The 23,137-nt window shown below is 44.6% G+C and overlaps 1 protein-coding gene across 1 annotated transcript; it reads right to left on the reverse strand.

Moving 5' to 3' along the window:
• Nucleotides 1-206: 206 nt before the first annotated feature.
• Nucleotides 207-22,358, reverse strand: WDR86 (WD repeat domain 86). The gene is made up of 7 exons (XM_059480748.1): nucleotides 22,232-22,358; nucleotides 21,550-21,821; nucleotides 18,727-18,868; nucleotides 16,818-17,250; nucleotides 8,119-8,254; nucleotides 3,234-3,337; nucleotides 207-1,347 (listed from the first exon to the last, which is right to left on the reverse strand). Exons 2-7 carry the CDS (start codon nucleotides 21,710-21,712, stop codon nucleotides 1,129-1,131), a joined length of 1,197 nt encoding a protein of 398 aa, XP_059336731.1. The 5' UTR covers nucleotides 21,713-21,821; nucleotides 22,232-22,358; the 3' UTR covers nucleotides 207-1,128.
• Nucleotides 22,359-23,137: the final 779 nt, after the last annotated feature.

The raw sequence follows: 23,137 nt of genomic DNA on the forward strand, positions 1-23,137 counted from the left end.
TGAGCTTTGGCACTTTGCTGCCTGCTGGGAGGCAGGACAGCTTAACACACACCCAACTCCGACCCCAGCATTGAGGGAAAGGCAAGAAATGTTCCCAAAAGTGTATATGGGGATTTTTCCCCCTGTTCCATCCATTCTTCTGTGCTTCTACAGCCAGGCCACACCCCTCCCCATATATAAGACAAAAATAAAAACTAGACAGTCAGTTGTCTGGAGATGCCACATGTTTATTAATCCATTCTAAAAAAAAGGATTACAGCATTTTTATCTTGCTGTAGTACAGAATAAATAAAGCCATAAAAATAAAAACATGTGGTTAGATATTTTTGTACTGGTTCTACAAAGAGTTATATCTGCAAATAGAAAAATATAAGAACCCTTGTTAATTCATGGCTCAGTGGTTATCAGAGAAGGATGAACCTGGAAAAAGACTGGGAAAACTCTTGAGTTTGACTGCTTATCCAATGCTACTGGCAACCTAGCAAGACACAGCTTTGGGAGGAGGAAAGGCAACACAAGGTCAGCAAAGAGGTGACCTTGGCACAAAAGGGCTGAGGTTTAGCTTGCTCTGTGGGTTATGTTTTGTTAAAAAACCAATTAAATTAATTTCTGTCCTACTACTCCCAGCTTCCCAGAGAGAAGTCCAATTTGCTTTAAAGTCCTGCTGCAGAGCCAAACCCCCCTGCATTGGCCTTGTCAGCCAAGGACTGACCCAAAGGTCAGCTGTGGAGATGGAATTCAAGGCCACCTTTCACTGCCACACTGGGCTGGACAGGGGTCATGGGGCAACAGGAATGGGAAAACATCTCATTAGACACTGGGCAGCCAGAGGTGAAACACCTCTGTGCCAGGGAACTGATGATAAGGGAAGTTCCTAATTGCACTCATTGCTTCCTCACCTGAACCACACTGCCTCCCCTGCTGACCCCAGAGCTGCTCAGCTGAGCCATCCCAGCCACAGGATCTGACCTGAGTCCATCTGGCAGCCACAGAGAATCCTGGCTCTTACACAGAGGTTCAGGCAAAGCCACTTCCCATCTCCTTCCAAGTTCTGGTTTACATGGACACAGTGGTGCAGAAAATCAAAGGTTCAGCTTTGGTCACTGACATAAAGCCTGCTCTGGACAGTCACATCAGTTCAACAGCCTCATGTTCCCCATTCTCCTGCTGTATCATACAGCCAACTTTATTGTTGAAGAGACGAGCCAGACTCCCCTTCTGGGAGCTCCTGCCCTGCACAGACCTCTCCTTCTTCGGGCGCCGCTTGTTCCTCTTGCAAATCCCCCGGATGTCCCAGACCCGCAGCGTGCCGTCGTGGGAAGCTGTGTACAGCAGCTCATTGTGGATCTGGAACAAAAGGGTCACAGCACAATCAAACTGCCAACAATCACAGCACACACAGCTTGATCCCAACACTTCAGGCCTGAGCTCCTTGCAAGAGCCAGTGTAAATTATCACAAAAGCTGCTGAAGTGGGATGAGACATTACCAAGTCAGGACTCATTTCTCAGCCACTTCACAGAGCCATAAACAGCAAGAGTTAATAATAACCCAGATCCTCTAGAAAAGCAATGGAGAACTAAACCCAATGTCAGAGCAGGCTGTGGTTGGGAATTTCTGCTGGAACTGTTTTCAGACTGCTGGTTTTGATGTGCAACTTAAGGAGACACCAAAATCATCAGCAGCGGGCAGCAGGGGTTCAGGAATGCTTCCTTCTCACTTCCCTTCTTTCTTTGTACTAAATCATAGGTACAATTCCTCCTTCAAACTCCACTGTTCTTCAAAACCTGCAGTAATTTAACTTGGATTCACTGCTGTGGTTTCATTTCCTTCATGGCCCATTTGCTGCTATTGATAATGTTTCCAATTGCCCTTGTCCTGCCCTGGAAGCCAGCCATCAGTCTTGGTGATCTTCCTGTTCCTGTATCAGTCTGCCCACCCCATGGGTGCCCTGAGGTTGCCTGGGACAGTGAGCATCTCCCTGGCTTACATGAAGCACCACACAAGCACCACACCTCTCATCCAGCCCTCATGATTATACCTAAGATCATCTTAAGGTTGTCACTTCTCAGTCCTCTCTCTTCCCAAGTTTTTTTGAAAATTCAATTACAAAGAAGAACAAGACAAAGCCAAGCTTTGGCCTTATCAATACTTGGGGCTGCCCAGGGTGGTTCTATCAGGTACTCCCCAAACACATCCAGATGCCACCTGCTGCACAACAACTGCCCAGCACAAGGAGTTCGCAGTTTAAGATCATCCAGCCACTTGTTAATTCAGAAGAATATACAAGAGAAAACTGTATTTACAACTTCATGTGCTTGGGATCAACTCCAAAAGGAATTTTATCTCCTCTCTTTTTCTTTGGACTGTCAGCCTGCCAGAATTACCAACAATGTCTCCCATTGTTAATGAAAATCTTCATCCTGCACACAGCTTACACTTACACTCCCAGTGCAGGGAGATGCAGATTCTCAGAGTGGCTGTCCCATCCATGGGAGTGTTCAAGGCCAGGTTGGAAGGGACATTGAGCAACCTGGTCTAGTGGAAAATGTCCCTGCCATGGCAGGGTGGGTCGGAATGGTCCCTTCCAATGCAAACCCCTCTAGGATTCCATGGTCTTTGCATGGCCACCAAGGATTACTAATTCCCCCTAATGTAACTATTAAATGCCAGTCTCACTTGAGCCTAGACATTCTGCAAACAACATTAACTTTCAGTTTTAAGCCAGGGGCAGAAACTCCTCCATTTTCCTGGCAGGATGTGGGTCAGATATCACTCCTGAGCTGTTTGGAGATGCCATACCCCCGGCTGGTTTGGGGGACAATGCTATAATTATTCTGCCTGCATAAGGCAGGAACTTCTTTTCCCCTCAGAGCACTGCAAACACTTATCATCAGTGTCTTGTAATGGCAAGGGTCTCATGAGGCTGGAGTCCATTCTGTGCCCCACACAGCATCAGTTCATCTGCCTCAGTTCTCATGGCTGCTTATCCAACCTGACCTGAGAAAACCCCAATCCCAGACATGGGGCTGTCCCTGGGGACTCGTTCCGTGGTTTCACTTATCCTTATGATTATTTACAAGCTTTTCTAAAATTACATACAGAATATTCAAGCATTATGCTAGAACAACATCCAATCCAAGACACACAGAACAGTCAGCCACACCAGTTCCCACAAAAAAAATGAGGGAGCAATCAAAAGGAAGAAACCCCAGCAAGAAAGCCCTTCCTGACCTGGATACAGTTGATGATGAACTTGTGTCCTCGGAAGATCTTCTGCAGGACTCCACTCCTGGAATTGAAAGCTCTTGCACAGGCATCTCCACTTCCTGTGAACACTGACACACAGCCAGATGTGAGCAGCCACACGAGGACAGTTCATACAAGTTCAAAAATGTACCTAAAACCAGCTCCCAGGGGGGCATGACATATCATTTGGATTCTCTCCTCAGACAAACCAGATCATTTTGCTGACCCCAGCATGCTTGAGTTGTATTTTTTGAAACACTGAACTGATTTAAACCTGAAGTTCCTACACACACCAGCATTTCACTCTACATGTTTCAAGTATCTATTTCTGCTCTTCTCTTCCACAGCTATTTCCCTGCCTGTAATAATTCTAAGCAGGCAATTTATCTCAAGTCTGGTTTTAAGGATTTCCACTCAACCTTTCATTTGTTTTACCAGAGTTATTTACAGCCTTCCATTCAGTACTCCACTGTTTCCATTACTTCTGCTGCTGCAAGAGAGGCAGGGCTGGGGTAACTAAATTGAGCATGACCAGGAATTTTGGCTATTCATCAGGTTTCCTTAGAGCACCTTACATGTTCAAAGAACAATTTCTCAACACTTCAGGTTCTTCACATCAGATCCCCAGACTGCTGCATCCAGGAACTGTAAGGCAGTGTTAATATTTAGATTTTGTATTTAGCAATATGCCCCAAAATGAGCCCATTCATGTGCTTTCAAGGCTACAAACTCTTTTGATAAACACTTCCCTTCAGTTGAACCCAAACTCCTCAAGTTTTTCTAGACATAAATATTTCAGAGCTGCAAAAAGCAATATATTCTCTGTTCCCTGCATTTCATGTCTTTGTAAAAGCCACTAGCATGGGAAGATTTTTACAGAATTGGTGTGCCTGGAGCCAACAGATTCCTTATCTTTTAGGAGAAGTCAGGAACTGAATCTCTAAAAAGGGGTGAAAAAATTATCATAGTTGTAAATTCAAGACTATAATAACAAATTAGAGAACTGACTATGTACTGCCACAAGCTTTTTAAATTCAAATAAAACAGCAGGGAGCTGGGCACCTCCTGGGTGCACATCCAAGGAACATCTGGATGTGGAAAATCAATGTCACTTTATATGGGCCACCATAATTCAATTTCCAGCAGAGTCCTGAAAAAGCATCATATCCCACTCTGCAAATGAGCAGCAACAAAGTAAAGCAGGGAACAGGTACTGATTTTTAACCAGTGAATGGAAATAATTTAATTCTGTTACAGACATGCAGAGGGTAGGAACCAATTAAGAGCTGTTTTCAAGATGCAGCTGCCAGTTTACTTCAGCTGTTGCCATCAGAACTTCCCTTTTGACAGACATCCTTTATATCCTTTGAACTGTCACTCTGCATTTAGGAAGTCTCTCTCCACCTCTGAATTTCAAAGAAGGGCTGTTGATCTAACCCAGATTTAGCATTTAAATACTTACTTATATATACCACCTGCGAAATAAACAACAACAACAAAATAAAACTAATTTTCATTTTTTACTTAATTTTCATAGACCCTTGGGAGAACAGTTTTGAAAGGTTCCCCTGGAGCTTTTGTAACATGAAAAAAATATAAACCACGTTAAATTTTAAATGGCTGTGCACATACTTTAAGAGAAAAATAATCAACATATCATTAAATAAATTAGATTGAGAACCAGCTGTAATATTCCCTATGCTATTAATTACACAAGCAGACTGAGGAAAGCCACTGGAAACACATTCTGATGATTTAATGCTTAGTTTTCACATCTTTTTAGACTCCCTGTATACTATAAAGTGATTTTGGAAACAGACATGTATTTTTCCTCTCTTTCTTCTACTCTGTTTTCTTATTTAGCCCACAAACCCTTTGGGGCAATGAGCCTTTGGGCTCTGATCAGAGAGAAAGCAGCAGAATTAAGATCTTCTAACAGAAAATTACCACTTCATGGCTGAGATGTTCTTTCATGTTCTTGCACTGGTGCAAATGTGACATAAACCATAACAAACATAATTTAAATAATTTTTTCCACATTTTTGAGAGGCAGTTCTGATCTGTCCCAGGTGAGCAGATTGTATTTTAAACTGCACTACTTCCCAACACTGGTATCCAGTTAACATGTCTTTATAATTCTAATTCTAACAAAATTATTTGATACTGTGGAAATAAGTGATGAATGCACAGCAATAATGCAAGCAATCATAGTTTATAAATTAATCCTTAGGCAGAAATTTCCTCTTTCACTAATTAAAGTGCATATAATGCATTCAAACAAGTTCCTAATTTTTTCGCAGAGCTTTTTGTTTCTACCCTTGAAGTGGAACAATTTGATACTCCCTGTTTGACACTTTTAGTATTTTTACATTTGATTTAAAACAAGATCTTAAATAACTCTGTAAACTCTCTATCACACTACCAGGATGTTCTTTGCAGGTCTGACTAAATACAGCAATATTGTCTGCATTTTAATTCAAAAAAAGAGTGTTGTGGATAAATAATATATGTGTATGGCAGGGACAAGGTGGTAGAATGAGGGGGAAGAGAGAGAAAGCTGCAGAGCTGATGGAGGTGGCATCACATAATGAAACTTTTGTTTGAGCTAAAACTTCCTTTCTTTACAGTTTGGTCAAGTCTCTACAGGTGGCATGAAGAGCAGGATCAACACTGAAATGTGGAAACCCAGGGCACTGGGAATATTTCCCTGTCTGCCCAGGGCAGCACTGACTTTGACCCTCACTCATGGAGAAAGTTTCCTAAACTCCAGAATAGACCAGAATCCACAAAAGTGTGAAATAGATTATAGAGAGTAGTGTAGGTCATCACTTAGGTGGGAAATTTAGGTTTTGGGATTTTTAGTGTGTTGTGGATGGAAGCAAGATGGAGGGCACAGGGTGTTGTCCTGGGTTTCTTCTTCATGCTTCTTCTTCCTCCTTCTTCATGGGTTTGGGTGGCATTTTGTAATTGGGTAGAAAAGTCCCATTGTGTGCTCTGTGGGATCAGTTATTGGGTTAAAAGGGAAATAATCCAGGTGTCAGTTCTTAATTGGATAGTTTAGCTTTCAAATACCTTGGAACAAGAGATTTTTGGCCATTTTTGTGGTGCTTTTCCAGTGCCCTGAGCCTGGTGTGGACAGTGTGCAAAACTCCAGATAAGATAACAATAAAAAAGAACCTGAAGACCAAAAAGAGATCCAGTGTGTCTCTTTCCTGACACAAAACCATTCCAGGAGGGTCTCCCCCAACAGGGGAGCCCCCTGAGAGGGCCCAGCCAGAGTCCCAGAAGTCAGGGAATGAGCAACAGGAACCCAGCACTGAACAACTGCAGCTCTGGAGGTGTCATTAATGAAGGAGACAATCCCTGTCTCCCACCCAGACATTCCTGCTCAGCACAGGATCAGGCAAACATCAGCTTAGCACAGATCACTGGCCTTTGGCTAGTCTTGACAAAATCAATGCTTTGGTTTGTGTCTTTATCATTAAAAGGGGGAAAACACACACACAAAATCATCAGTACTTTGTCTACCAGTGATTATCCCAGATTAAAATTTCTGGTTCATTTCCCTTGCTCTACCTGCCTGCATCTTGGAGCAGTAATAACTTGAAGGTGCAGTGTAGGTTCAGACCCTCTTCCCCTTCCATTTCAGCCTTCTAGCCAACTGTGGAAGCTGAAACCAGCAGAAATTACAACCTGCAGGTAGGGGAGAGTGAGGTAATTCTGCCATGGAGGTGAGAAGAGCTGAAATAACCATGAATTATGAATAAATATTTTACTGCAGAAAATCAGTGATGTGGGGATCATGCTGAAAGGAAGACCAAAACAAGGTTTCCTGGCTAAAATTCTACCCCTGGGCCTGGTTACATGCTATGTTTCCAAACATAATTAGGAAATCAGTTCAGTTCCTGGGTTATAAATACAGTCAGGAAAGCATGGTGCCAGACAACTGCTACTAAACTGTGCAGGTACAACTCTGCTAACGTGCACCATCTTGCACCTGTCAGCTATTTATCACCATCACACTGAGGAGCTGCCAAAAGAGAGATCAAGGCCCAGATAACAACCACTCATTCAGTGTGATGTGTTCACTTCAAAGCTGAAGGGAAGAAATCAAAATCAGGGAAGAGCTGTGAATGTCTAGGTTAGCTTAAGACAGCCATGGCCATCTCCTTCAGGGTGGGAGAAGAGAGGAGAGAAGGAGAGAAGTTCTTTTTTGGGAAACAAGTGAAGATACATCAAGTCAAATGCCAGAAGCAGAATAAGACCAGGATGACACAGAGAGGTTCACTGATCAAAACAGAGGTGTTGTCTGGCAACCCAAACCCAGACATACAGAAGGAAAGCCAGCACAGAGGGATTTAAGAGGGAGGTTTGATGGTCAGCATATACTGACTGTTATGTCAGCAATAGACACTGATGGACAGAAACCACTGTAAACAGGAGGGCTGAAGGTAGGAGAGCTGAGTCCTGAGCATTAGTAAGGCCTGGCTACTAGAGCAAAGTGATTTGGGGAACAAATCCACAAATTATAACAGATAACAGGTAAAGAACTTGTGGAAAATGAGTCTAGGAGATGGTCAGAGCCTCAACATGAAGCCTAACAGTTAGAAAGGAGCAGTGAGCATCTGAGGTGAAACAAAACAACTGCCTCCTCATTTGTGAAAAGAGGGAGGTGGAAAATGGAGGGAAGACCTAAGCTTCCCACATGGAGTGCTGTAGCAGTTTGGTATTGAAAGTAAACATGCCAGAGTTGAAAAAACCTGAAAACTTTACAAGTGTTCAAGTTATTCTCCATTAACAACCTTCAATCAAACACAGACATGGAAAAGGAGACTGGAGAGGGCTGGAGAACACAGGAAAGGCAACTTACAGATGCCAGCATGGTATTTCAAAGTGCTAACGCTGTGCTTGTGAGCCTTGTAGGTCTGGATCCGCTCCCCAGTGTCCACAAACCAGCACTTCACCGTCCTGTCCGCGCTCCCCGAGTACAGGTGACGGTTCACCAGCTGAGGGGAGAGAAAAACACATCAGCAAAGGCCTCCCAGGCACCTTTGTGAGAGAGCTGCACTGAAGGGACCCACCCCAAGTCACATTTTCCAGCGCAGAGAGCAACAAGCTGCACCTTGAAACAGAGGAGTGGTGAGCAAACCAACCTTGAGTTCTTCACAGTCACATCTCCCATTGATTTCTGGGTCTTAAAACCAGCCCCCAGCTTTCAGAAGACAAAAGCTTAGCCCAGCAGGCAGGCAGGATTCCAGGGAACTTAACAATGCTAACCCTACCTCCATTATCAGTTATATTACTAAAGCCTCAAAAAACCCCCAGCAGCGTCGTTTCTGCAAAGTATATTTGACAAGAACTCTCACCCAATTGTTACTTTTTAATTACAAAAAAATTCAGAACAATTCTGAGTAACAAAAACTTTTTTAAAAGATAAATTATATTAAAATCCTACAGACCATAAACCAGGGTTTATGTTTAGTATGATCACTCTGCACAAAGTCAGTATTCAGAAACACTAATACTTCCTTGAAACTGTTGTGTATCTGCATTTCCACAAGTCTTTTTAGACTGTTATTGAATGATTAAATAAATAATTATCCTGACACAGGTTTTTAAACATCTTCAAGCAGATCATCTTCTGCTGTGTGCTACCCCTCATGACAGCAGGCATCCTGCACATTGTGGGAACTCACTGGTAGGGAGGATGGGGTTTGTTCCACATAGGACAGAAAATAATGAAAGGAAGGATTGCAGCTGGGAAACAGAGACAGAAAATAACTGACCTGTGCAAAACTAAAAACCAACCAGTTCACAGTAAACAAGCTACACAAAGCTTGGAAGCTCAGCAAGAAAAAAATTCCACAGTGCATAGAAAAATCTGGCATTCTCTGTATAAAGACATCAATCTGAAGGTTTTCACAGCCATTGCTATGTAGAGCCCAACTCCTGCTGAAAGCAGCCTGTCACTCCAACACCCAGCTGTGGCTAAAGGGAAGTTTTATGGACTTGTAGCAACCTCTGTATCAGAGGGATGGAGAGACAGGAGGGAGGACCCTGAGCCCCCACCAAGAAGTGAAATTTGAATGGTATTTGTCCACCAGACACACATATCAGAAGGTCTGAATGACCAGCAGTGCACAAACCCCTGATGCTTCTCCAGTATCTCCAGGAAACCAGCAAATGACAAATCAACTTGTGGTCTTGCTTCTAGAGCACTTTTAAGGGTTGGTTTTCCTGCCACCTTAGATTTGGTCCCCACTCTGTATCTGTAAGGTTGGAATGTTCATGCTCTTCCATCTCCACTTCCAATCCAAAAAGGAATGACCCCATTCCCAAAAGGCATCAGAAGTGAGCTTTGTACCAAACAGCACTGTTTGTGCTGTGTTACAACGTGAAGCAAAAGGTATTTTAAGATATGAAGCACTACAGTGATGGCACTGTGATAACCCACACAAGAAATGTGAGCAGGCAGACCAAGAGGCTCCCTTGCCACAGCTGCCACCAGTTCAGCTGGAGCAGGACATGCCACACTTCCTCCCAGCAGAACCTGGCCCATGGGAGAGATTTCACAGCTGAATGCCAGGAGCTTGTAAAGCACAAACCACTGTAAAAAGCCAGCAGTACTTTGAAATGTCACTTCCTATTACTTTTAAGCTGTTTTAGAAACAGCATTAATCTACATCTCCATGAGGAGAGAGGATGAATGGCCAGCAGCACTAACAAAACCAAGAACCACAAGTTAGCCTGAGGAAGGACTTTTAAATTTCAGTCTCTCTCTGAACAGGCATGAAGAGCATTGTCATGTGCACCTGCTAAATGGAAGAGGATGCTTGGAGTTGGGATCCTGCTGCGTGGTTTGTGGCCAAGTTGTTGCATTTCTTTTTTAGACATCTTGCTAGCAGCATCAACCCACCCACTGAGCAAGGAAAAACACTAAATTATAACCTCCCACAGGTAAATGCCATTCTGCATTAATGGTACACTAGGTTATACCAGTTCATTTCTACATTTAAGTGGGTGTATCAATGAACAGGAGAGCTGCAGCTTACCTAGATTTGCTAACTTGTTAGATACAAAAATGTTTGAAGTTATGTGGGTTTACTCAGGTAATTTATAGCATCAGGATTTTAAGAGCCTTAGAATCATAGAATGGTTTAGGTTGGAAGGGACCTTAAAGATCACCTTGTTCAAAACCCCTGCCATGGGCAGGGACACCTTCCACTATCCCAGGTTGCTCCAAGCCCCTTCCAACCTGGCCTTGACACTTCCAGGGATGGAGCAGTCAAAGCTTCTCTGGGCAACCTGTGCCTGTGCCAGGGCCTCAGCACTCCCACTGGAAAGAATTTATTCCTGATCTAAATCTACCCTCTTTCAGTTTAAAGCCATTTCTCCTTTTCCCATCACTCCACAGCCTTGTCCAAAGTCCCTCTTCAGCTCTCCTGGAGCCCCTTTAGGCATGAGAAAGGGGTCTAAGATCTCCCTGGATCCTTCTCTTCTCCAGGCTGAACAACTCAACTCTCTGTGCTTGTCTCCCTCTTCATCATCTTTGCAGCCTCCTCTGGACATGCTCCAACAAATCCATGTCCTTCCTGTACTGAAGACTTCAGAGCTGGATGCAGCACTGCAGGTGGGGTCTCACAAGAGAAGAACAGAGAAGAATCACCTCCCTTGACCTGCTGCCTGTACTGGCTTGGGTGCAGCCCTGGATAGGGTTGGCTTTCCAATGTCTGAGATCTGGTGAGGTGGTCAGCACATGAACCATCTCAATTAAATTCAAAGCCTCTGTGCTGCCCCATGAAACACTAAACACTTCCATGCACCCACCCACCCACCCACCTACCTTCCTTCCTTCCTTCCTTCCTTCCTTCCTTCCTTTAAGCAGGCAGTGCAGTCTGGCATGGGAAAGCAAGTATTAACAGGCTCTGACTGTCACACAGCCCCCCATTGCCATGGGATTTTTATAAAACAGCATGAAATGGCTGTCAGTGAAGAAAGCCTTCAAGAGCTCTCAGCTCAGGCTGGAGCTGCAAATCAGATCTGTCTTTAGTGATATGATAGGCATAATCTCATCTAAATTGGTTCACAGCTCCACAGCTAAGGACACCCCCCTTACAGTCACTGTGGTCTAGGGCACAATTTCTCTCATCCTGAGGCACATCTGAAACAGAACCTGCCTTAAAACTCATTATTTCCCATCCCCAACAAGGACAATCTTCTCAGCTGTGGCCAGAATAATTCAGGTGAGGTCACTCCTTACTTGACTAAAGATAGGTCTAGCTTACAACTCCAGCCCAAGCTGCAACACTTCAAATATGTGCATTTATTCTATATTTAAAATAATAATTATCATCACACACTGTTCCCCCAGCAAAAGCACCTCACAAGCTGGCCCCACACTCTGTGGTTTCAGAATGTTTAGCAGACACAGTTACATATTCCAGTCTGTGTCTGCCCAGAGAAGAGGTGACATTTCTAAAGCTGTATTTTCCTTGGCTGGCTTTTGAGCACTTGGCTTCACTTTGGCCAACTGCCCAACACAGCTCCTGACCACAGAACACCATGGCCAGGCAAGGACACCTGCAGCAGTGTGGACAACACAGAACAGATTTGCAGCTCAGATACCAATGGGCTGAGTGGACATTTCAAACCCATGTAGCTTCAAAAACATTAAAAACCTGATAAAAGCTTGATGCCCAGTTCTAAAGCCTCAGTCAGACAGCAGAAAAAAAAAAAAAAACCACATTGCATTGATATTTGTAATTCTGGATTGTTAATTTTTCTCATGAGAAATTTTGCTTTGAACCAGATGGAACACTGACATGTGAATGGAGAAAATTTGTCTTAATCCTCGACCCAAAGTACTGGACATGTAACTATTCCTTGAAAAAGTTCAGTCAAACTGCTTGTGAGTTGCAGAGTAACAGCAGTAGCAGAAGGCTAGTTGTAAACACTTGAGTAGTTACAGGTCTCATTAATAAGAGAAAACCTTGGTTGTAGCCCACAAACACACCAAAATTTTAATAAAGAACAAATTATCACGTCCAGGGTTGGTTTTCAAGACAATCACAACCCTATTGCTTCACAAGCTTGGCTGAACTGCATAAATGCAGCAGCTTAAGCCAACCTCTACCTGTAAAAATGCCAAAAAATATCTGCAAAAGAGCTGTTTAGCAGATATTTCAACCTTATAGGAATGGACTTTGCCCTCCTGATTACCCTTTGCTTTGAGAAACAAGTTTTGGAGAGCCAAGGAGAGGCAATTAGTTCTCCAAAGAGATTTGGACACATCCTTTTGGTGAGGGTCAGTGCACTCAGACTGGCCCTCATGAGCTTCAGGATGAGCTCACATGAGCAGCCACAAACCCCATCACCAGCTTATTCTTCTCATGGGGGTCAGTGTTCCTACAATCTGGAATTTGGGTCTTCTGTTCACAGCCACTTCTAAGTCAAGAATCACCAAGCTGGACCAATGTCAAGATACAACTACGTAAGCCTTGGGCTGAGTTCAGAGTTTCAGGATCCCATTCAAACCACATCCATTTTAACAAGCTAACAAACTCCCTAAGGGCAAGAAATTGTTGGGGTTTTTTTTCCTGAGAATCCATCTAGAATGAGCTCTCTGGGCTGGCTGTTAAGAGAATGTTTTTCAACTTTTTTACTGCAGTACAAAGTGATGGCTCTGTGTTTTGTTCTTACAGGTGTTGAACAACTTCACATTCCACTCATTCACATCTTCATCCTCTGATGCAACAAATACAAACACAAACTGTAAAAAATATGTGAATTTAACTGGTGTGGCAAGAAAACATTTTTGTCCCCATGATCACAACAGTTGAGCACATAAACAGAGTTCAGGCAGTGGCTTTGTTCAAAGCATTCTTTTCTTCTAGTCAGCTTTAAAAGGCAACTGAAGGGAATGGTCCAAACAAAGGAACTTTTGCAGGAAAACCAGAAGCAAGTCCTTGCCCACTCATGTTCATGTTCTTCAAAAGGGAGTTTTCTTGCAAGAATGTTTGCAGTAGGATCCAAGCTAAATTCCAAGCTGGATCATTTCTCTCTGCCAGCTTTTGGCAGCACAATTTTGATAAATACTCAGAGGCAGAACAATCAGCAAAGGACAAAGCAATCCTTGTGAACTCCAAAGCTACTTAGGAGAGACATTTAGAAAAACACACACAAGTAAATATTTAAATCAGGGTTATTCAGCCTATTGCAGGCAGACATTAATGAAAATGCATATTTGACTATTAATTGCAAATACTGATTTCTAGCCAGGCCTGAAATTTTAAGTGGAAGAATGAGCATGAGCTATGTGGTTACACTCAGCCCACCCTTGCTTTTTCCCATCGCTTCCTATAAAATCTCATTATTGGCTCTTATATGAAGAGGGAGCTCCCAAAACAGCTGCTGTACTTTGTCTGCCAAGCCATCAACACACTGCAGGAGGAGGAGAGTGAAGAGTTCTGGCTGCCCCACTGTGAGTTACCTTGCCTGACTGGGAAAGTCAAGGAATCAATGCTGCCAAAGCACCTAACACAGCTCCCACAGCAGATAGAAAGTTCTCCCAGCAAAACCCCTCTCAGTCCACTTTAAATGGTGGAAGGAGGAGAAAAATGGCATTATGCCAAGCTGCAGAACCCCTGTGGCAGCAGAGCACATGAGGGGGATTCACCTTTGGTCACCTTCACCAGCCTGAGCCCCAGACAGCAGCACAAGCCTGGGGAACAGGGCAGCTCAAGCTCATCACTCCCCTGCCCAGAGCCACCAAGGACAGGGCACAAGGGAGAGCCCCAAATCCACCAACACTTTCTGTTCTGCCATGCTAGATGAGAGTTGTTTCCAGGCTCCTCTACTTACACTACCTGGAACAACACTTTAAAGGATCTTAGAGCAACATGGGAATGTTCAAAATCTGAACCTGTCTGGGGCATCACCCCTCTCTGCTTTCCACACACCACCAGTGCAGGAAGCAGGGTGGAAAACATGGGTGTGCTTTATGGCTGTCTACCCAGAAAACTCCCTCAAGAAGCTCCAGGAATTTCCATTCACTGCTCCAGTAACACTATTGGTGTTTACTGTAAAGCAATGGGAGACGACTGGAACAGGCCAGACCTAATTTGCAGCAGTTCAGAACATCCTGGGGCATTCCCATCAATAACAGCTTTTTAAAGTTGGGGAAAATATGGTCTCAATATCCAAATTTTTCCTGATCTGTGTCCAGGATGAGAAATCACACTGAGCATTTCTCAAACTTTTTGAAAGGTCATCCTCCCTTAGGGATCTTTATTTTAATAAATAAAATTAAAAGAAGTCTTTATTTTTCCTTCCCTTTTTTTCTTCCCACACAAGCATTGTACCACCCAGAGAACAGGTAACTGCCTTCAACTGCTGGCACCAACTCAGCTCCTCCAGGACATCAGAGTGAAAATCTGATGCAATTAGCAGCTCACTGCTGCACTGAAGAAAATGAATTACTGTCAACAATTAAAACTTCTGGCTACTGTGGGCAACTCACAACTACCTCCCACTGCTTCCTGACCCAGGGTTTGAAAAATACCATCCCAGCTCATTGCCACAGATTCCAACACTGTCACTAGGAAGCCTGAGGCAAAAAAGGCCCCAAAAGCTGAGAACAAAACAAAAATAATAATAAAAAACACACCTCTATTCAGGAAGTTTCCTTTCTGTTGAAACATCTTTGTACAGATTCTGGTGATTGACCCCTTTCTAAAAGAATGAAAATACCATGTGGGCTGTGCAGAGTGGCAGCCAAGTGGAACAGAAGGGACAGTGTTGAACCCAGAAAGGCAGAGGGAGGAATTAGGAAAGATGGACAGCCTAAAGCCATTCACCAGCAGGGACTGCTTAAGCTGGGCTAAGTTGGAGAGGCCTGGACACTAAATGCTCTGTAGGGGCTGTTTGTACCTCAGCTGGACCCTCCCAGCCCCAAACATTAACTGGTGATGAGAGAAGAGAGGGGCTACCAGTCACTCCAGAAGATTTGGCCAGGACTGCTGCCAACACAGTCTTGGCAGCAGCAGCAGTCTTGTGTAATCTGAATTGTTCAGGTTTTCCAAATAGATGTACTGGTTTTGCTTTTCTTCTCCCCTACAAGAAGTTCTGTTTGTTTAAAGCCATTGCTTAACTCTGTGCTCACAGGCATTGCTCATTCCTGAGCATTCAAAGGGCATAATTGAATTTCCCAGGCTTCTGGGAGAGGGTCAAGCCAGCTTTGTGTAACAATTTTAGCAAGAACCCAATTAAATTAAGGCAAGCTCTGTTGTTGCCAATCTGTGCCTTGGAGAAGGGTTACAATTAAACAACAAAACAGACACTAAGGACAGCAGCAGATTTACTTCAGCATCCTCAGAGTATATTACCACAATATCATAAAAACAAGATTTAACACTGAGAACTTACCCAAGCAAGACAAACATTACTCCAGGGCAATATGATATTGTGTGGGGTTTTTTTCTATTCTTTTCTAAAAGTGAAGGAAATCAGAATTCCTTCAGTATTCCCAGGTTTTTAGTCTTCTAGTGTCAGCTGTGACTACCTTATTTAGAAACAAAGGCAACTTTTATTAAACAGCTATTAAAGATACATCCTGTGGCCTCTGTAAGGGAAAAAAAACTTATGGACAACAAACACAAACAGGGAGAGCAGGGAGAAAAGCTTCTGTCATTAACTTCAGCCTGACACATCCATGTATAAACATTTATGCTGACCTGAAACTGAGTGACAGACCAGCATGTACTCTCTTTAAATGCACTATTAGCATTTTCTGGTGGATAATGAGCTTGTGGATAACTATCATTCCCCTCTTGCTTCATCTGCCTGACCTCCTCCTCCCCCCTGCAATGTTAACAAAGTTGGCAGCATTCAATAGAAAAATACTGCAAATAGAAAAACAGAGTATAGTTTTTCAGATCTCATTACATTTTTTCTCTCTCTCCTCCATCATTTCCTGATTTCTCTCCCCCATGCTCTGCTTCTCTTTTCCATTTTTCTTGCCCATTTTCTTGTCTTGGCCATCTGTTTCTTCTTTATTTTTTCTCACATCTTGTCTGTGTGGTCTTTAATGTAGGATTTGTTTCAGCTTTATGCTTTCCTCTTACCTTTTGCCCACAGTTTTGGGTCTGGTTTTTTGAAGTTATCTGGTTTACAGACTGTTTTTCCCCTCCCCTTTTTAAATTACCTGACCCTGTGTTACTTGTTCAGGTTATTTTCTTCAAAGTCTGGTGAGCCTGACTACACAATCCCACTCACTTGAACAGTGCTCTCAGCACACCTACCCATGAGTTCCATGACCTAGTGGAATTTAAATAGATATTTAGCTAGAACTTAAACCAGGGCAGCCACCAGAAAATAAGAGGAGATCACTAAGTGTTTTAGAGGGTTTGTCTCAAGACCAGAGAGCACTATTATTTTGTTAGTACATAAATATTTAAGCTAATCATTTATAATCTGTCTCAGAAGAGCTTCTTTATGAATGAAAAATAACTGAGACCCACATGAGTTAAGACACAGACACACAAAGGCCCTCAAGGAAGCCTCTGCCCTTACCTCTAGGCAAATGACTGATCCTTGGTGCTCTTTGAAGACTTTCAGCTGCTCTCCAGTGACAATGTTCCAGGTCCTGATGGTGTAATCCGTGCTGCCAGAGAACAGCTCCCTGTTTGGTGCATCAAGTATAAGGCATAAGACGGCCCCAGTGTGTCCCAGCAGGGTCTGGTAGCAGCGCCCGCTGGACACCCACCAGACCTTCACAGTGCAGTCCGTGCTCCCTGTCACCAGCAGGTCCCTGCTCACTTTCTCCTCCTCCTCCTCTTCCTCCTCCTCCTCTTCCAGCACATCCCTGGAGGAATAGTGAGCTAGGGTCAGCACACAGTTCCGGTGGCCCCGGAATTCCTGGATTTGTTTCTCCTTGTCCACGCTCCAGCAGCGAGCTGTCCTGTCATAGGAGCCACTGAAGAGATAGTCCTTAGCAACCAGGATTCTGCAGAAAATAAAGGTTGTGCATGTGAACAGTGTTGTTCTTTTTTCATAACCATCTTTTGTCACAATTTCAGTACTCCTGAGTTACCTTGCCTGACTGGGAAAGTCAAGAAATCAGTGCTGCCAAAGCACCACACACAATTCCCACAGCAACATGGACATAACATCCTTGGCATTTTAAAAAATCAAACACTTCCCTGTTTCTACTTTTAAAATTGAGATCCCTCATACAAGTATATTGATGCAGATATTTTTACAATATGGCATTGTAACTTTGTGCATTTTGTTTTGCTGAAATTCCTTCCAGCAAGGAATATGAACTTTCAGAAGTTTATATATAATACCGAGAAGTTTGTTTTGTTGTTTGGTTTGCGTTTGTTGGGTGTTTTTTTAATTAGTTACTTCTTGTTAATTATTCATTAATATTTTTTTATAAAAAATTATTTTTAAACAGACAAAACAACAACAAAGCAACAAAACAACATTCCAGGAATCTGAACTGTAACTTACAGTGTCCAAAATAACCATCTTTCCATCATCAAATAAGGAGAGTGTGAGAAAAAAAAATATGCTTAATTTCACTTAGCTCAGGATCTCAAAAAAGGTAAAGCATGAGCACCCATCTTATTACATAATTGAAGAGCAAACCAAAGATTGCACCTCAGGAATTCAACTTCCTGGGCCTTCAAAATAATGAGTTGTAGTTGCACAAACATACAAAACCAGAAAAAAATCTACAGCTCATATTTCCAAACCAGAGATAGGAAACATCCATAACCTGCCTTCTTTGTCAGCTGAGCTTGGTCCTCTGGAACCTTTCAAACAGGCAACAAAGTCATATGAATGGGGAACACATTTCCCTTTTGCTGATTCAAGCAAAAATCAGGCCTGTGCCAAAACACAGAACCAGCCTTCCTAACTGTTTACAGAATCTCACTACACATCATATGTGTTTTGAGTTTAGAAAGGAACTAAAAAGCCCACACACCCACCAGAAAAGAAATGTTAAAAAAATACCAATCTTTGACTGCTCTATTTGCCATTAATTAAATCCAGTCCAACTATTAATAAGCACTTTAAATGGAAAGTCCAATCAGCCACACACAGTAAGTTTATTATTAAACTTCATTTGACCAAAAAGGAATGATAATTACAGAAAAATCCCTGACTTTATCCCTCTTGCTGACACAAAAGCTCGACAGGATGTTTTTAAACCTATTTATCAGCAGCATCTGTTATCAATTGGATCATTTCTTCTGGAATTCCATTCCTAGCCCTGGATTCCATTCCCCTGCTGTGTGCCTTTCATTTCTCTCCTATCTGTGTCAGCAGCGTTGCTAGAAAAACCAATCACTGCAGCACAGAACACGAACTCAGAGGTTTCCACAGCCCCTTTTATGAGTGTAGCAGTGGGGAAATGCAGGGAAATGATGGAGTGTGTGATGGCAGATGACAGGGGCACGAGGGGACAGCCCACCTGTTGACAATGGAAGTGTGGCCTCGGTAAATGGCCAAGCACTGCCCGGTGACCACGTCCCACTTGCGGATGGTGTGGTCGGCGCTGCACGTGAAGGCAGCCTCGTTCTCCAAGTGGCAGAAGGTGATGTAGCTCTCATGTCCTGGGAATAACAAAGGGAATCAGTCACTGTGAGTGCAGAAAGGACAGGTCAGTCCAGCTCTTCTCCTGAGCCAAAAGAAAAATGCAAACAAATGTAGCAGAACTCCAGTTTTAAATGCACCGCCGTGCTTTTCACGCTTAAAGATTTGTGTAAAACACATTTCAGGTCACGGCAGGAAACTTCACTGATATCAGGATTAAGTGAAAGAGTAAAACAGTGCAGTTCCACCAAGCAGGTAAATCAAACAGTGTTACAAAAATGTAATGAGATAGACTAATATCAATATCATAAAACTCACACTAATGAAGTTTGAAACCAGTAAAAAAGCAGCTTATTTTTAATTAAAAAATGTTTTTGCCTCCTTCTTCTGAAAGCAGGGAGAAAAAGGCTGCATTTCAACCCAGCCCACCAATTGTCAGGACACAGCCATAAATCAAAGCATGAAACTCTGAGAAAATGACCTGAGACTTACCAGCAAGTTTGGTTTCATTGTCCAGGCAGAATGAAAAGCAAACAAAAAGACATACCAAGTAAATAGCCAGCCAATACTTTCCCCCACATGACTAAACCCCACAATTTTCTAAGTATAAGTATTCCTTTAAGGAAAAGAAAGGGAGGGAGGGAGGATTAGAGCACAATTGTTTACACAATATGTAGAGTACACAGGGATTCTACAGTTACAATAAAAAGAGACACAACCACTGCTTTAAAAATGTCACACTGACAAACAAGGCAACACCAAAAAAGAGGAATCAATATTGCCACCTCAAGCTTTTGCTAGTGCTTAGCAAGATGTGTCATTTTTCTATTGTAATATTAAATTTTTCTATTGTAATATTAAAGGCACCACATGTAAAAATCACCTTAGGATTCAAGTCCCAGCCTCTTGTGTGAAGTTGCTGTCACCTATCTAATCATTGGACTACTATTACCTTGCACTCTTCTGCTTTAACATTCACACTGAAAGTTTTTAGGAGCAGAACTGTTTCCTCTAAGTCACTATTACAACAGTGACAGTCATGGCTGAAGTTGGTGGGCCCTACTGTGACTTAAATACTATTCTTTGAGGAAGAAAAGAAAATAAATAAATGAAAGAAGGACAGTTGTGATTAAAGAGAGACAGATGGACAAAGGTAATAGTAAAACAGAATGTTGTAAAATAAAGAGATGGTAAAAAAAGTGAGGGAAAGCAGACTGCCCAGTAAAACACTGTTTCACTGACTGCAAAAACCAGATTTCAGTACAATTCCTGAAGTTTAAAAGCCTTGTTGTAGTTCAAAAGCAAACCAGAATCCATGTTACAAACATATGGCTTGTTTCCTCTAAAACAACTTCATCAGATGCCAAAATTTAAACAGATCACCAGGGCTATAAGCAAAACTACACTCGTTCTCCCATATTTGTGAAACTTTTTGCAAAGCAGCCTGAATGGATCAGGTTTCAATCAGTGGGATTTTTCTCACAGCATCATGTAATCCAGCTCTGAGATCAAAACAGCATCTTGGCTACTGCACCAAAGTCTGCCAGGCAGATTTTAACCATCAGGAATACTTGACCCACACACAGGGTGCCAAAACCCCATGTGGCAGACAAGGTCTGGTGCTGGTCTGGCCAAAAGCAGCCACCACACAAGTCTGCTGGTTGTGCTGTGGTGGAGCTTGAAACTGCATTAGAGATACAGGTTTATCAGTAATTATAGCTTGTAAAATTAAAATTGACATGACAACTGTGTGCCTGCATAATTATAAAATACATACAATTATCTGATTTGACTGGCAGCTCACAAACCACCCAGCCCAACCTTCTTTAGAGTTTACCCCAAACACTGGCAGATTCCATAATAATGGATGCTATCCAATACATTTTTCTTTCTAGTTTAAAGGGATTTCTAAGCCTAAAGCAAATGCAGTGAGTTTTCCAGAAGCTAGAACCATGGCAGGATGTGGGGAAGAAAGACAATACTCCATAGTGAAAAACAAGCAAGCAAGAAAACAAACAACAAGGAAATCACAGCAATGTGATTTCTTCTTTGGAAGAAAAAAAAACATTAGAAATTCCAAATTTAACAGCTTCTTTTTTTTTCTGTATGAAAAGAACATTCGTGGGAATACAAACATCTTTAGCCCACATCTAGACTTTTGCATGTCCACTGTCTCCAGTTTTTTTTCTTTTCAATTACTGACATGCCAGTCTAAGGATAATAATTTATTTTTTTAATGTAAAATGAATTTAAATTGAAAAAGCCCAGCAATTAACATTTCTGCGTGTCAGATGAGGAGGGAAAACAGAAGTAACCTATTTAGCAAGGTTCCTTGCCAGACTTGTGGGTCAAGAGGTTCTAAATAAAACCACCTGGAAATGAGATGATTAAAAGGACCAAAAAAAAAAAAAAAGAGAGAGAGAATAACAGAAAGTCAGAGTTTTTTCACAGGGTAAAACAGGGCTTTTAGAAAGTGACATAAGTTAAACTTCGCACACCCTGAGATAAAAGGATCCGTGCATTCAGTAGCGCTGATAACCTGTTTTGGGTTGAAACAGCTCCTGCTGAACGCTGCTGTAACAAGCACCAAATCAAAACCAGCATCATTTTGGCTGCCCGCAGGGACTGAACGAGACCAGAACACGCTGAGTGGCCTGTGCCATGCTCGGACCCAGAGCCCAGGCGAAAGCCGCTGCCGTACCTTGGAAGTGGCCGTGGCACTGGCTGTCGGCCGTGCTCCAGAGCCGCGCCGTGCCGTCCTCGCTGCCCGTGAGCAGCCGCTGCCCGTCGGGGCTCAGGCTCAGCCAGTTGATGCCGCCTTGGTGATCCGTGCAGACCTTCACGGCCGAGCCGCTGTTCCCCATCGCGCCGCAGATCACGGCACACCGCGGTGCTCCGGAGCTCCGGCCGTGCCCCACAGACCGGCTTTTGCCATTACCTCAAGTGCGAAACAGCAGCGCGGCGGTCCGGGCTCTGCACAGAGACACAAAGGGGGAACGGGGGAGAGCACGTTAAATCGTTTCATCCCCCCGTGGCTGCATCGCTGCCCCAGCCAGGGTGAGCCGAAGGCACTGAGCGTCCGGTTCCCCGCAGGATCCCAAGCCCCACGGCGGTGGATGGGCGCACACGCTGCCCGCTGTGCCCTCTCCATGGGCATCGGGGCAATCGGCGCACTTCCAGCCCCTTGAGGGACTGAGCCCGGGCGGCGGTACCGCTATCTGGTGCCCTCGCCGAGGCTGCTGCTTTCTAAGCAATCTTAGCGCTGACTTTGGGCACGCCGAGGAGGCGACGCCTCCGAGAGGGGAGCCCGGGCTCAGGCGGCCCCCAAAGCCCCGGGCTGCCGCCATCCCTCCCGCACCGTCCCGCTGCATCTCGGCACTCACCGCCCCGAGCACGGCTCCAGCGGAGCAATCCCGCACTCCTGCTCCGGGCAGGGGGAACCTCCTCCCGCCGGGGCACCGGAGCCACCGCCGGGCCGAGCGCAGGGTCCCCCCGACCGCCTCCGCCCTGCGGGGAGGCGGGAAGGGCTCCCGCCGTGCCCCCTCAGCCCACCCCGGGGCGGGCCCTCACCCCTCACCCCCCGCCCCGGCCCTGCCTCCATTACCTCCCGCTCCACGTTCGAGCTGCTTCCCCCCGCGGCGGCCGCTTCGCCCCGCCCATGCAGCTCCCCCGGTGTTGCCGCTCTGCGTCTCGTCCTCCTCTCCGGAGGTGCCCGGCAGCGCTGCCCCGCCGGGACGGCCTCTGCCCGCAGCGATCCCCCTTGCCAGGCAGCGGCCTCCCCGGGGCTGAGCCGCCCGTACCGCAGTTCAGGGTCCCGGCGGGGCGGGAGGGTCTCTCCGGGCTGGGGTCTCGTTGAGAACCGCACCGCAGCCGGAGCAGCCCGACGGCACCCCCGCATCGGCCCCGGGCTCGTCCCGGGGGAGGCAGCGCTTCCTGCGGCACCTTCGCCCCTCAGGACGCCCGAGGGCACCGGCGTTTCCTCCCGGCTTCTCCAGTGCATTCCGGGGGACGCAGAGGCTTGTGCTGGGAGCCGGACTGAGGGAAGCCATCGCCTTTTGTTCTTCTGTCCCCTTTCCCTGGGCGCGCTCCTGCCACGTTTCCCCTCAGGAGCCCCAAACCCGCTGTCGCACTTTGCCCCGACCCGAAGCTTTTGGGGCTCTTTTAATTAGCGCAGCCCCTTAGCCATCCACCCCGTCGGCACGGCTTTGGCGCTGGGCCCCAGCTTTGTGCTGCTGCAGACCCACCTGGCCGAGGGCTCTGACAGCATGGGCTGAAGGGTTCTGTCCCAC

The sequence above is a fragment of the Ammospiza nelsoni genome, chromosome 1 (genome assembly GCF_027579445.1).
Source record: "Ammospiza nelsoni isolate bAmmNel1 chromosome 1, bAmmNel1.pri, whole genome shotgun sequence".
NCBI lineage: Eukaryota > Metazoa > Chordata > Aves > Passeriformes > Passerellidae > Ammospiza > Ammospiza nelsoni.

Bases quoted from the DNA above. Each gene is read 5' to 3' on its own strand.
- WDR86 (XM_059480748.1), bottom strand. From the start codon at position 21,712: ATGGGGAACAGCGGCTCGGCCGTGAAGGTCTGCACGGATCACCAAGGC. The intron at 18,869-21,549 runs GTACGGCAGCGG...TGTTATTCCCAG, and splicing joins GTGCCACGGCCACTTCCAAG to GACATGAGAGCTACATCACC. The intron at 1,348-3,233 runs GTCAGGAAGGGC...CTTTTGTTCCAG, and splicing joins TCATCATCAACTGTATCCAG to ATCCACAATGAGCTGCTGTA.